Source organism: Neolamprologus multifasciatus, chromosome 5, assembly GCF_963576455.1.
Source record: "Neolamprologus multifasciatus chromosome 5, fNeoMul1.2, whole genome shotgun sequence".
NCBI classification, from domain to species: domain Eukaryota; kingdom Metazoa; phylum Chordata; class Actinopteri; order Cichliformes; family Cichlidae; genus Neolamprologus; species Neolamprologus multifasciatus.
The window spans coordinates 25,999,169-26,014,844 of NC_140443.1; the positions used below are offsets into that span (position 1 = coordinate 25,999,169).

Here is a 15,676-nt window from a genome sequence, read left to right on the forward strand (position 1 = left end):
CATGGCGGATTAGACGTGAATGTTACATTTGTGTGTTTTGTTATATTTCATACAAATATTCAACTGTTTTCGTCCAGGTACTACTCTGACATTGCCAGGATGCCAGCTATCAGCGATCAGGACATGAGTGCCTACCTCGCAGAGCAGTCACGCCTGCATGCTAACCAGTTCAACAGCATGTCAGCCCTACATGAGATTTACTCCTACATCATCAAGTACAAGGACGAGGTGAGATTTAAGCCTTAGTACTACCTAAGAGAAGGAAACAAAGCTGTACTAAGGTACATACTAAATACAAGCTGTTACTTTTGTCTGTATACAAAGACTTACCTTCAGTCTTATTGACATTTAAGAGGCGATTTAGTCGGGCTAACTGAATAAATTAAACCAACTTTTGCATGCTTTATGACCCAGCCACGTGGGAGTCCTTATTCATCCTTATGTAGGAATAACATCTTTGTGCTTTGAAAGCAGGAGCTGTAAGTTTTTTGCAGCATTTGCTGACCTCTAACCCCTTTTCCCCCCAGATCTTGTCAGCTTTGGAGCGAGACGAGCAGGCAAGGAGACAGAGACTGAGGAGCAAGCTGGAGCAGGTCATCGACACAATGGCGCTGACCAGCTGAGGACCATCAAGCACCTCCTGCTCCTCCTCACTCCTCCTCTCCATCTGTCTCTCTCCCACGTTCCTCTCACCCAGACAACAAACAAAACTCCAACCCCCAAACAATACGACAGACGAAACTGCAAAAGGACCGAGGCAGTATACTGCAAAATGGGGGGATTCGGCAGAGATGGGCGGGGCCTGTGTACGCTTACATGTGTATGTGTGTGTGTTTGTCTGCAGCTCCATGCAGTGTGTCTGTGTGAGAGGCTAGGACACGGGACGTTTTTTCACACATACATACATGGAGAACATGTCAACTCGACAGCATTTGATTATTGTGGATGTCGGTGTTTGTGGTTTGCTTGATTTTGATTTCAGGAGTTTTGTTGTGATGACGCGATGGTCAAGAAAGAAACAACGGAAGCCTGGAAAGAACTCCATATACGGCATCATTAGCGGAACGGACCAATCTGTGATGAGCCAATGGAGAGAGGATCTCTCTAGGTCATGTGACTCCAGATGTCACAGTTAGAGTTTTTTTTCTTTTTTGTATAAATGTAATCAACTGCCCACTCTCTGATCTCTCGCCACTTGTATTACTGCTGAATTTGCACAATTTACAGAAACGTTACAAAGCAAGACTATATAGATATTATATATAAATACAGCTACGTTTTTAAAGAAAGATTAGGGAGTAAACTTTTTTCTTTTCTTTTTTCTTTTCAATCCAACAAATACAATAAAAATAAGACAAAACACGATTTGATATTACGAGTACAAAAAAAGTGGACAAAAAAACAACGAAAAAAGAAACAAAAAAGTCGTACTGTGCCATGTTTTCTTTGAATGTTGTTTAGTGCAAAGACATTTTGTTAGATGGAATGTGCTACCATATGATTTTAAATATGAACATGCCTAGTGACTGAAAAGACGTTTTTGAATAACAACCCATCATAGGATCCTTGTTGAAAGTGACAAAGAAGACACACAAAGTCGCCCATCTCCACATCTTCCAGGTAGAGTTCATGGTGTCACGGTGATAACATGAAGTTGCTGTTGTTTCTTATTCAATCAGTGCAATCTGTTGGTTTCACAAAGCCAAATATATATACCTACAGGATGGTTGCTTTATCATGGCCACGTTGGTGTCTGTTTCTTTAATTCAAAGGTCAAGAGGTGACAGTTTAGTGGCTCGTAGTTTAGTGGCTCGTAGTTTAGTGACGGAACAATGAAGTAGCTACATTGCACTACCTTAAATATTCCTCTTTGCTCTGATACCATCCTGTCTAACTTTCCAGAGGTCATGCTTTTGTGTTAGCCATCCCTGAAAGGGTCATTTTCTGACAGTTCTGCAGGAGCAAAGTCTTTATTATTTACAGACTCTGTTCATTCAGGAACCACAGTGAGGTCAAGTAGAACTTCACTGTGGAGAAACAAAGTCAGAAAAGCCGTTTCCAGCCTCAAGCCACTTCCCCCCCCCCCCCCCCCCCCCCCTCTATTTTCTGTTCTCACAACAAAGGTGCAAAGAAAAGACTTTGTGTTATTTCTCCACCTCGAGAACATATATGTTTGAGACATGGGTTTAAGCTTTCTGTCCACGAGGAGGGTATAGAAGTGTACAGAGGTGAGACACTTTGGTTCATTAGCTACACAAGGCTGAGTAATCCTCATCTTTGCCTGCAGCTCTTGTTTCAAAACTAGCCTACTGCCATGTGTGGCTTAAGCTTTTTATATTACCGCTCTCATAAGAGGATTTCTTTGTTTCTGGGTTTTTTTTTTTGTTTTTTTTTTTTGAAGTCTTGAAGTCACGGTTTTTGACTTTATGGTGAGAAATAAGAGGGGTTTATTTCTGCTTGCCGAAAACCAAACTGTGGTCTGTATATTGTTTTTTTTTTTTTTGTTGTTGTTGTTGTTGCTTCATTTGTAAATTGTATACTTTTCATGATGAACAAAAGCTGTTTGCCATTTTTTTGTAATCAGGTTGTTTTTTTTTTGGTTTTGTTTTTACTTTCATTTGTTATGTGTAAATTGTACATTTTATGGTACGCAGAAGACAAAAGTCTCTTCAGTTTGCCTGAAGTTGAAGTACTTGACCGAACTCAAGGTTTATTTTCCTGATCTCAAGGATCAAAATGAAATTGTTGAATCAGATGAGCGTCTGTGTTGTCGTGATGAAAATGTGACTTGCTGCTTTAACTCTTGTACCTTGTTTTTCTATCGAACATTAGGGCTGTCATTTTATGCTGATCATAAATGCTGTCCAATCCTCTTTTGTTTACTGTACATGTCTGAGATGCAACATGACTTCTACAGCTGTATGCTTACGAGCCTCATCCCAGTACTCGCTGGGACTTGATAGCTCACTATGTACCTGCCAGTCTTAAAGGGACCACTCTGGCCATGCTTGGATAGAAATTTCTCCTTTTCATGTCATCATGTTGGTTACACATGTTACATTATTTCTAATAGAAATGAAAACCTTCACTAAAATGTTCTTAGTCTATTATGAAACAAAAAAAAGTAATCATATTTTGGATTTTTTTTTGTTTTTTTTCCCCTTCTGACTTTTTACTGCATTCATACATTTTGGTGCTCTTTCTGTATAGATCACGTGGCATGGAAATGAATGACTGCTGAGACTCAGTGGTGCTGTTAACAGCAGTCCTCTGGATGGTCTGTATGAGTGCAGTAGGGACAAATTCACTCACTCCCTCATCACACGGACAAAAACCAACTGAGGCTGTGGTGTCCAGCTGATGATCTGTCAGGCTTTTCAAAGACACTTAGACATTCTCAATCCATTCTCAGGTTCATGCTCCATTTGTGTCCTATTCCACTCGTAGCTCTGTTGATTAAACGACTGCTGGGGGAGTCGTGCTTGTTTATCATTTGCATGGCTACTTGCCTTTTAAATTGACCTTCTTCTCAAGTCCACATGTATTTTTTTTTCCCAGCTGCCCTTCTCTACTATTCATTTTTCACTGTTTACTACAACAGCTGACTTGTGTTTATTGTTACTCGGTGGCCTAAGAGTGTAGGCTGCAGATTGAATTGCTGGGTTTGCTGCTGTTGTCACCCTTCAGAGTGAGTAGACTCAGCTCAAAGTCATGTTTAATTCTCGGCTTCATCACATTTTTGCCTTTTCAAACCATTGCTGAATCAAATGAAGTCCTGGCATCATTCTGTGTTGTTTTTTCCCGCTCGCTTCTGATTCTTGGAAATTCATTATTTCTTTTTTTTTCTCCTTCAAAATGGAAGTTACATAGAACCCACGGAAATGCAAAGCAAAGGAATTTCAAGTATAGTGGCTAAAGAATTTTAATACTACAATAACTGATACATTTTTAGAGTTTCAGACTTGAAGCGACTGTCACAAGTTTGCAGGTTAACATTCATTGTGTAAATATTCTGTTATTTCCTATTTTGCAGATTTACTACTTGTAAATAAACACGCATCAAGGAGAGATTAAACATTTTTTGCTAAATAATTTGTGGCTTGGAATTTTTTTTTATTTTCTCATCAGCCGTGTTTAGAGATGAAAATGTTGTTGTTGAGCAGCTTTGTTGATACATGCCTTTGCATTAATCACTGACACAGTCTGCTGTACACATAATTTGAGATCCCCAAAATCCACTACTCAAATGTTTACATTTATGCTGTAAACATAAATGGACGATTGAGTCACCCTCACAACTTTAAACAGTCTTTTGCCAGGAAAGTTTAGCTGCCTGCTTTACTCTGACCACAAGTCCCTAGTCTCACCCAGGGGCGGATCTAGAGAAATCTTCTTAGGGTGGCAAAGAAATCAAATGGGGTGGTAAAATCAAAGCGTTTTTTTCCAAACACATATGCAGGTGGTTACATATGGTTATGATTCAAATTCAGTAAGTATACACGTTTAAATAAATACACGTTTTAGTAAATTTTTATAACTTGAAATGCAAATATAAATTGTACATTTTGTAAACATATACAACTATTTATCTAAAAATGCAGCCAATACACCTGACTTTTTATTTTTTTATTTTGTACAACCATTTCAAAATATTACTAAAACTAAAATGAGAGAACAATCAGGTGTCGCAATAAGATGCCCCAAAAAGTATGTGTGCCAGTAAAAAAAAAAAGTTTTTCCACCAAAAGACAGAAGAGAACAGCACAGGGATAAACCTGCAGGCCTGACGACAGGAGGTGTATCACTCCGCTGGTTTTCTACTTAGTGACAGTGTTTACAAATGTGCCTTTGTGACATTCATTAGTGCCCTCACTGACACAAAACAAAACGACTACACAAGACAACACACCAACTATACACTCCACACTAAACGTCATAAATCTCCTATATCTAAAAACTCTGTCTTTCATACTCGCTCACTCTGTCTCGCTGGCATTACCATCACTCCCAAAACTTTCCCCTCTTCCTAAACAACCAAATCCCACGTGTTGACATTCATTTTTAATTGTCGACATGGTACATTTTTCCACCAATAGGAAAGTGGTGACTTTTTTCTTTACTGTTTTCGTGCTTTCCATAGAGCGTTAAAACGGTTTTAAGCTACTGAAAACAAGAAAAAAGCCTGTCCGTGTTATGGGCTGAACCATTTGTTAATGGGGGTGGGGGGCGGGGCGGGTGTAACACTATGCAATATTTTCAGTTTTAACATTTATATTCACTGTTGACTGTAACTACGCTCAAAGTGTTAATGGTATCTTATTTTAATAAACAACACTGTCATATGCAAAACTAGGGTGGCACTTGGGGTGACAAGGGATCATTTTAGGGTGGCCCTTGCCCCTGGTCACACCACCGAAAGCATCACAGTAAGTAGTTTGATTTGGCAGCACCAGCTGCCCTTTCTGATGAACCCCAAAGGAATTTTCTGTCTCCTCCAGGATCAAACAGGATCTTTCACTTATTAGCCAAATGTGGAACCTCACCACACTATGGAGCCACACTAGCTGCACCAGAAAGCAGCACAGTAATGTTACGGTAAATATTCACCTGCACATTTTTAAAAATTATATCTTGTAAACTTCTGCACATCATCAGAACTACTTGAGTTGGAAAACATCAGGACTTCTCTTCTGGATTGTCTCAAGCATTGTTTCATTGAAGCTCCAAGACACATGATTTCTGCAACTTACTGATCTATTTGTTGACTTGTGTGAAACTTTTTATACCTTAAAAAATGAAGCTTATGTTGACTTGGTTAGAGTGATGCCGCTGTTAAGTTTAATTCCATTTTGGGGCTTGAAAAAAGGGGCTCCTTTAACAGTGATCAGTGTTTCTTTTGCGGATCATTACAGTTGTGGTACTGAATAAATTTAGGAATGTATTTCATGTCATCAGGAGTAATCTATGGTGGCCCTGAGAGATCAAATGTCCTGCAACTTAAGATCGTCAAACAAAAACGTGCTGCAAAAGCACACAAGACACACAATAATAAAACAACTGTTTAGTTTTTAAGCATTTTTGGGAGACAACCTAAACCAGAACTACTAGAGTTGGCAAACTCTCACATTATTCATGTCATACTGTAGATACATGTTTGATATTAGCTGTTGTGTTTTGAGGCTTCTCGAAGCTTTTAGGATTTTTTTTTCTGTTTCCATTGTTTATTCAATTTTAATTACATTTCTTCTATTTTTGTTGTGTTTTATTCGACTTCCTTTGTGTCTTCTGTGCTTTTACAGCGTTTTTCAAACTGTGTTTAACACAGTTTGTGAGGATAATCTGGTCTCTTTAATACTATATTGTGTTAAACCAGGCCAAAAAAGAGAGTCTAGTTTTAAAAACGTTTAAGCTTGGGTGGGTATTGAAGATCTTTTATTACATTTTCAAAGTGCAAAATGCAGGAGCTCTCATGTGGCTTGAAAATTGTTATACCTTGGGTAGCACCATGGTAGACATTTTTTCAATTGATGCTCAGCCTTCATATTAATTCCAGCGCCTTAATAGGCTGTGTCATTTAGTATCAAAGAACTGAGGATCAAAATGTTCACATTAAAGAGGAACCTTCTTGTCAGCACAATACCTTCCCTTCTCCATCTCCCTGCCTTTCATAACCGGCATCATTAATCATTCTTACGGGACTGTACTTGAGCTGCTGGTGGGGGTTTTATTCTCTGGAGGTGCTAATACTAACACATTTACCTTCTAACCATACATCATGCTTGCATTGCCCTCAGCTTACATGGCCACTTGCGTGGAAGAGTGGCTTTGAGTGTATAACAACAGCAGATCATCAGGCAGCTCAGAGCGGCCAGACCAGTGATTTTCACAGCATCTATTTTGCAACTGAAAAGAGAGGCATAGGAAAAAACACCAAAGTACCTTGTCCCTTCTCTTTTTTTCTTGGCTTGCCCTGACCCGTTAGCACTCCCCCCGCCCGTCAGCACATTCAATGAGCTCAGATAGACAAAAAATGTTATCGTTCACACCATGTGTAACCATCCGGGCTAATTCAATTAAAATTCCATCCGAGGAAGAACGCTGAAATTGCGTAATGGTCGTGGGAGCACTGAATCTCGTAATGATCCTGTCAAGAGGCAAATGATCTTGCCGCGCGTACATTATGATAAATTCCTTGCGAAGCACAAGATGCTCGTTTTTTTACCCACCCACCTCTCTTCTTGCATGCAGAATTCTATTGCCATAGTTAATAAAGCCATGATCTATATTTGCCCCCCTCAACTCTACTTTCCTTTTTAATCTCTTTTAGCTACAACTGAAGAGGGCACTGTGTTTTATCACGCACTAAAACCCGGTGAAATTGAAATTCTATTTTAACCGAGGAGCCTTTTGGTGTCTGTCAATGTGCGTTGCATCAAGTGCATGGTGGAACCGGGGCACAGTGAGTGGCAGTGGTATCTATAGGGCCCCTAAATCCAGTGAGTGGTTCAGTGGCTGCTGGCGAGGCAAAGGTGACAGCTGGAACTGGTTGGGGACGCTGTGAGATGGATTACTGTCAAGGTTCTTAACTTAGGGTGCACACACACACACAAAATAAAAATAGCTGTGTGTGTCTGTAGAGACCCACAGTAAAGGAGAGGAGTGGGTGTTAAGTACAAGAGCTGCCAACCTTCAGCCCACCACAGACGTATACAGTCATGCCATGCAAAGCTCCCCAAGGCAAGTGCAAGTCTGAAGCATAGTGAGTACTAAGTAATGTGTGAGGTTGGCTGCTAATGGCTTGACTGTGACGTGAATCCAAACGCTCGCTGAAAGTCAGCAATGAATCAAAAGAATATATGCAGGGAGTCTTTTGCAGCTCCCACAACTTTACAGGGCTTTAAAAGGGTTCTCAGGCCTGAAGCATCACTTAGCTAAAGGTGCTAAAGGCGCTGACAAAATCTGCACAATGCCACACAACAGACAGGGAAAGTCAGCATGTGGATGGGCTCTCTCCCACAGCCCAGAGACATGCAGTTAGTGGAGTTAGTGAAACTGATGCTTCTAAATCGCCCATAGGTGTGAATATAAGCGTGAATTGTTGCCTGTCTCTCTGTATTAGCCCTGGAACAGACTGGCAATCTGTCCAGGGCATACCCTGCTTCTTGCCCTATGACAGCTGGGATAGGCTCCAGCCCTCTTCCCCAAGACCCTGAATTGGATAAGTGGAAGAAGATGGATGGGTGGATTTGCAGCTTGTTGTGTCTCAGTGGCCGAAACACTGAGATGTTTCAAAATTTTTACTCTTCACTTTTTAAGAGACGAAGACGTGCACAACTCGGACAGAGAGCAACGATCATTTTTGACCCAAGGAGGAAGCTTAGGGGTACATCACTCACCATCTTAACAATGCTTTGATTGCAGCCATTCCCAGCTCTCTGTGAATGGTACTCACGGCCATTGATACATGGTCATGACAATTTGCATATTAATGATCATGAAACTGACCTCACGGCCCATTCTTAATCAGTGGTGCTAGTACTGGTCATCATGCAAATGTTTCTTTATAAGGTTGGAGAAACTTGGACTGGGTGACTTCATGTTTCTCCCAACAAAAACGCACCGCCAAGATCAATAGAATTAACGTTTAGTATGATATCTACATTCTAGCTGAACAGTGACAGCCACTCATGTCTTTAAAAAACATGAGGTCAGTGTAGCAATATAACTGTACTGTAAACAACAAGAAGTTCAAATGAAGCTGTGACACGCTCTTAGTTCTGTTGATAAGTTTGCACACACACACACACATTATTACACACGTTCACCTGTGTGCACGGTCCATGTTTATATTTAATGCAGTTATAGATTCCCTTACTGTGTAGTACTGTGTGATCACTGCACAGAGAGAAATAATTACAGAAATCCGTATGGCAGGTTAAACATTGCATTATGATAAATCTCTGCCTGTCTTTTATTATTTTGTTTTGAACACAAAATTAGAAGCCAAACATTACAATCAATCACTTTAATCGTGATTCATAATTGCTTATTTCTATAAAACTGCAAACAGTTATAATAAATTCATTTCACGCCTGATTAATACTTGTCCTCCAGGTTTCTGATGGAAAAATGGAAAAGCAAACAACGATTTAGCTGTTTGCTGGTGTATTTTAGGTCTTCTCCGCTCTGAATGCAGAGTGCATTTGGTGTGTCATCAGAGATCACACACTGGCACGTCGCACTTGTCTTACCGAAGAGCTTTTTTTTTGTTTTGGTTTCAATCTACACTTTCCACAGAGACTAAGCAAAAACATGTTTCACCCAGACTTCACATCCTGAGATATTAGCAATCTGAATGAGAATTGTTCTATAATGTTTATATCAAACCTGCCCTCTATGTGACCAGCAGTCACTGTTTTATTACAGGGATGGTATCAGTAGGGCCAGTAAACAATTTCTTCCTCAACCACACTGCTGAAAATTGCAGACATATTCTCAGCCTTTGTTTCATCAGACCAGAGGATTTTGCTTCTCCTGGTGTAAGAAGTGTTCAAGTGCCTTTGAATATGACTTCTGTGTGACCACTCTATTTGTAAGGTTCTCCCATCACCAAATATTTCATGTAGTGACCATTTGGTTGCTGGTTACCCGCCTGACCAAAGCCAGTCTTTCACCTTGCTATTGTATTATGTTTTATTATTGTTACTATTGTACTGAGTGTAGATTCATGAGAAAAATCACTATAAGACGAGTCTGAAATATAACTGAAAATGAACCCATTTGGGAAAAATGAGAAATCTGATATAGTAGGGTTTTATTCCAACAGAGTTGTATGATTTTAGAAATGATAGGAGGTCAACATGATCTCCTTCTAGTGTTAAAGGATATTAAAGCCCTCCAAAACCCTCCACTGTGCTGCATGTAGACATGTTTCAGTGAAGAGGAGGCGGGTGCTCATTCTACACATTTTCTTTCATATTAAAAAACATGTATTTATATATGTGGAAGACGTGCTATTAATTGGAAGCCATTGTGTTACTGCAATCACCAACAACAAAGCAGTGGCAAAGTCACAGATGTACTTTTCCAGTTTGCAGGCACCGCATCATTAGTCGAAGAGTAATGATGCCAAACCAGGCCGACGGTGTCTTCCGTGCTGCACACTGACTAATAGGTTTAAAAATACTTTAATGCAGTTAAAAAAAAAAATTTAAGTGCATTAAAATGTCAAAAAAGAGGGGGAAAAAAATCGCTTTTCATCAATTAATTAAAGTCAACCTCTCCGAGCCAACAGGAGCATTTTGGCAAGAGCTTTCACTTGATGTCAGTGTCTGCGGTGGAATGAAAGATCATTGGCTGATGTTCCTCCGTTCCGTCTGGCTTGTTATTTTCTCCACAGGTAGAAGCCATTATGCACCGAGTCTCCTCCGTCAGGGCCACAGAAAATCCATTCCCTGCTCCACTGACCTAAAGCTTCCTGATGCCTGATTAACACACATGGGATAACAATCTATATAGAGTATTTTAGAGCTTTTAAAGAGGTCTTCTATGGTATCTTCTGGACCATATTTCCCAAACACTGTCCAGCCACTCGGTGTGGATGATGATTATATAGATCAGTTAAATTGTTTGATGTATTTTCCCTGTTTTCCTTTAAGTCTAAATGCTCAGAATTAATGAGCTGAACTTGACTTTCAGCTGTCATCTCATTCACCTTTAAGTTTCCTTTCCTCCCAGGTACACACACACACATTCAAACATTCCCTTAGGAGACCCACACCCTGCTGTGAAGTGGTCTCTGACTTAACCGTCATATCCAGGTGATGGGGTCATCCCCCAAGGATCCAGAGGAATTTGTCCGATTAGCCCATCCACCCTGCACGCCTCCACACAACGATGCAGAGTCTGTCTTTATGCTTCCAACATGCATACATTTTATCATCAGCTCCATGTGTACATACATGAGTGGTTTGCGTGCAGTCTGGAGGTCAGTCCGGTCACCTGCAACCTTCCCACGCAAGACATCATCAGTCAATTTAATCCCAACTTAACCATCTGATGGAGTGCACCAGATTGATAAAATACTCTATCGCTGAGTGAGATCCTCAGCGATCTCACTTTTTCTCTCTCTCTTCCTTTTTGCCCCTCATACACATTCACATGAAAACATACACACAATACAGCCCCTTTTGATCTTCAAATGGGCGTCTTTGGCTGGATTCTTTTTTAAAATTTTCTCTGTCTTGGAGCTTCAGTGAAACTTGAAAGGCACTGCTCTTCCTCGGAGAGAAGAATGAATCTCTTTAGGTCTATTGTGGCATTAAGCTTTGAGGGGGCACAACAAAGAAGTCAAATAGATATGTATACATCGTTCGCTTGCTTATTTTTCTCCATTCATTTGATTGGCTCTTGAAAGAGCACTTCCATAGACAATAAGCAGAATAATTATATCCGTTATTTCCCTGCTCACTAATTATAACGTATCGCGGTCTAAAGCAGATAAAGCTGCATTGGGCGTTCTTTAAAGATAAGGGAAAGAAGCAGATGTATTGGAAAAGCTGTGTTTACATTTGTTTCAAAATTCAGTCAAGTGAATAAAATTCAGGATACATTCTCTCACAATGAGCATAATTAACTGCACAATAAATTATTAATTAGACGTATCAGAGGATCCCAGATGCTTCTTTAAGTCTTCAAAAGGTTCAGCCTAATGCTTCGCCCTTTAACCCTCACGTTGAGCCTGCCTGTCGGCCTCATCATCAGAGTGGCTCCCAACATGTTCCTTTCACTCCGCCTCCACACAACCTGCAGCCTCTCGTGCATTCACCGCCGCGACTTTGATATTAGAGGGACGTGGTGTGTATTAACGACCCGCCGCTCATGAATTAATTAATCACTTCTTTGGAACGTATCAAACATGGCAGCTTGTGATCAAGTGCATTGTGGGATTGAGATAAGGCATGGACATTGCCTGGCAATGGAACTAACACGGGGAGCCTTAATTAGTTCAATTAATTAACCACGGGGGTAGAGGTGGCGGTGGTGGTGGTGGAGGGGTGCATACTGGAGTTGACAGCTACCTGGAGATCAAGGTTCAACTGCTGGTGTACAGATCTTCACCAGGGTGTGGTAGAGAAGATAAGAGAAATGTGTAATTAACTTTTGTTGGTGAAGACACTTGGGCTCAGGGGAGCTGTGCTACACCTGCTTAAACCTTACAGCTTAAGCTCCTGCTGATGTTACTCACTGGCCTTTGAGTTTTATGTGTAGATGCCTCATGGGATGCTGTCATAAAGCTGCAAAACTTAAAGCCTTATTGAGATTCTCACTCTTAAACAATAGCTTTGGATATGTGGATGCAATGATTGATCTCATGTGGCATCGTATTCATACAAACAGCTGAAATGTCTAGTATAGTACAACTACTTCTTCTGAGCTTAACATTATCCTTCAGCCCAGTCAGATAGAACCGGAAGGCAGATAGCTTAGGGGAAAATATAGAAGAAAGCAAAAACAACTAGGATGTCTTTGTCATGTCTGTGAAGGTTCTCCGTCATCCAAGTCATCGTAGTCTAAGCAGGAAAGAAAAGCGTCTGGACTTCTTTAAGTTGCTTGAGGACGTTTCACCTCTCATCTGAGAAGCTTCTTCAGTTCAAATGGTGTAGAGTCCCAGATTTAAGCCCTGTGGAAGTGTCCCCCAACAGGGACAATGGACCTCTTAATGATCCTCTACCTAATCACACGAGCCAAGGTGTGAAAACGGGTGTAGGTCACAATCAGCCAAGGTTTTGGGTGAGCTCATTGTGAAACCTGGCCCCACCCTATCATGTGATTTCCTGAGGTCAAATGGCGGAGATGTGAGTGGGCGTTAAGGCGTCTGGGAAGGGATCTCAGAACTGGAAGAGGACATAGATGGCGTCTTTGACTCCTCTTCAAACCATCTGTCCTCTCTGTCCAAAAGCACATTGGCTTTCTTTGAAAGAGCGACCTTTGTCTTTTATATGCAGATGGTTGTCTTTTTCATCCTAGCAAACTCGTATCTGAAAATAGAATGTTTGTGTTCTCAGTAAATACTCCTCCTTTTTTTAATAATATGGCCAAATCAGTTGTTTCTTTGTACGTCTCATATTTGAACATGGCAATTCCCCTTCTGGCTCTAGTTTTACTAGAACTGTTTAACATACAGATATGAAGTATGAAGAGTTTACTGTTTAAAATGTATCATTTACCATGTAGTGACCAGGCAATATCTTTTCCAAATTAGTAGCAATCACCTGCTGAATTTCAGTTCATGAACTACATGAAAAGATGAAAGTCTTTCCTTTTTTATCTGTTTAAGAGTTCATCTTAGAGCAGTCCAGAAATCTTTGACAGTGCTTGCTCAGGCTGCTGCTTACTCCACGCTACAAACTGCTTGAATTACTGCACAATATGAAATTTCTGCTGCTTCTGCTCTTCTACCAACCACCCTCAGCTGCCAAATGTTCAGATATGCTTTTATGTACTGTAGCCGGAATATTACAGTCTGTATTCCCAAGTAGCTCATACATCAGCTTGTGCCGAGAACACATAAAAATGACTCCATTCACTACCAAAGACCAGAAGATATCTGGCTGTGTCATTCATCTCTGTTACAATAGACATTTTTCACACTAGACATTTTGACTTGACACAGTAGAAAAAGCACAGGTCGAATTAATAACAGTGATCACGGTTCTCTTTTATTAACTGTTGCACTGAACGTCGACAAGTTGGAAAGGGAACCAGCACATGCGACAGCAGGAACTCCCCAACCTGTTTTCATTCAAGGAGTGTCAACTACTGCAAATCTGCCAAGGCTGCTGGTGTCTGAGACAGGCACAACGTTTATTCTCTCATCAGTATTGTGACACACAAGGGGATGTGTTGAAGCCCACAAGCAAATAGTCCTGTTTTAAAAACCTTCACCTTCTGCCAGAGGTAGAAAAAGTGTCAGTAAGTGAAATTTTACACACTTCTTTAGGTGCAACCTTTTACCTTCAGAACTGCCTTAATCCTCCAAGGCATAGATTCAACAAGGAGCTGGAAACCTTCCTGAGAGATCCATATTGGTCCATATTGACATCAAACAGTTGGTGCAGATCCAGCTGCACATCCATAACGTGAATCTTCCATTCCAACAAATCCTAAAGGTAGATTGAGATCTGGTGCCTGTGGAGGCCATTGGAATACAGTGAAGTATGTTGTCTTGCTGGAAGCAGCCTTCAGAGGATGACTTTGGCTTTAAATGATGCTCAGTTGGCACAAGAGGGACCAAAATGTGCCAAAAAAAATACCCTCCACAATGTCACCACCAGCTGAACTGAACTGTTGATACAAGGCAACTTTCTATTAACACATTTTAGTGAGCCCCAGTTTCTTGTTACGGGAGCGCCACCTGTAGCCCATCTGTTTAAACATTCAGCGTTCAGGGATGCTCTTCTGCATACTTCGGTTATAACGAATGGCTGTTTGAGCTCCTTTTGCCTTTCTATCAGCTCAAAGCAGTCTGGCTATTCTCCTTTGTCATCTGCTATCAACAAGGCATTTTCACCCCAGAACTGCCGCTCGCTGGATATTTTCTCTTTTTTCAGATGATTCTCTGATTGTGTGGGTAAATCCCAGTAGATCAGCAGTTTCTGAAACACTCGGGCCAGTCTGTCTGACACCAGATATTTGGTTTGGTCATGTTGACCATGTTACATGCTGCTTGTGACTCAATGATTATCAATTTATCCATCTTCTTCCACTTATCCAATTCAGGGTCATGAGGAGGCTGGAATCTATCCCAGCTACTGTAGGGCAAAATGCAGGTACATCCTGGAAAAGTCAACAGTCTGTTTCCTCCCCATTTGATTTGATTGACGCACCAAAAGTTCTTGGTTAGGTTTGTTAAAAGATGACGGGTTGGGTTAAAATTAAGACAGATTACAACATTAAACTTAGACATTAAAAAGGATGACTCAGAGAGCTGAAATGTGATGCAAAGCGATCAAACATCCATAAGTGAGAAGTTGGGAGCAAGATGAGGCTCACTGCCTCTATGTGAAATGGAGTCATCATTCTTTACTTCACATTTCCCAGTTTTGACTTGTTTGAATGTTTACTGAGGAAAAACATCTGTTGGAAAGAATGAAAACTCACATTTGCTTAAACACAAAAACTCGTGTTTGGTTGAAAACAAAGCACTACAGAGAAGAGTGAAAATAACTTGATAGTTTAATTTCCGATGCACAGCACATCTAAACGCGTCCTGCAGCCCAGGGCTGCAAAAACATTTGAAGCTGAAATTCACTTTCACAGTTTGTCTGACTTATTTGATTTTTCTCTCAGTATTTTTCGACAATAAAGATGTATGTAGTAAAGTTTGGAAAGCCTGGAATCCAGTCGAGAACATTAATAGAAAAAAAAAAGACTGCAAAATAGAGAAAAAGTTTCCAGAGTGCAGTTCACATACTGCAGGACTCCCAGTGCCTTCTTCTATTGGCCATGAATTTTTTATAGCCCCCGTTGCTTGTCGCTCCCTCGCTTTTGTCGACTGAGTTTAGCTCTTGCGGTGCCGGTGCTTTCAAAAAGCCAGCAGCCTCGACCTTATCTTCCTTTCTATGGGCGAATGCTGCTTGTATTGCAGGGGGAAGAACTGATGGAAGGAATGGTG

The 15,676-nt window shown here is 40.7% G+C and overlaps 1 protein-coding gene across 5 annotated transcripts in view; it reads left to right on the plus strand.

Moving 5' to 3' along the window:
* The window catches only part of plxna1b (plexin A1b), a 176,519-nt gene extending 172,427 nt beyond the window's left edge, over positions 1 to 4,092 (plus strand). For all 5 annotated transcript variants that reach the window (XM_085161350.1, XM_085161349.1, XM_085161352.1 and 2 more), the window contains exons 31-32: positions 78 to 228; positions 528 to 4,092. In XM_085161350.1, the coding sequence (XP_085017476.1) occupies positions 78 to 228; positions 528 to 623 (247 nt within the window). In that variant the 3' untranslated portion in view covers positions 624 to 4,092. The remainder of the gene's footprint in view (positions 1 to 77; positions 229 to 527) is intronic.
* Positions 4,093 to 15,676: the final 11,584 nt, after the last annotated feature.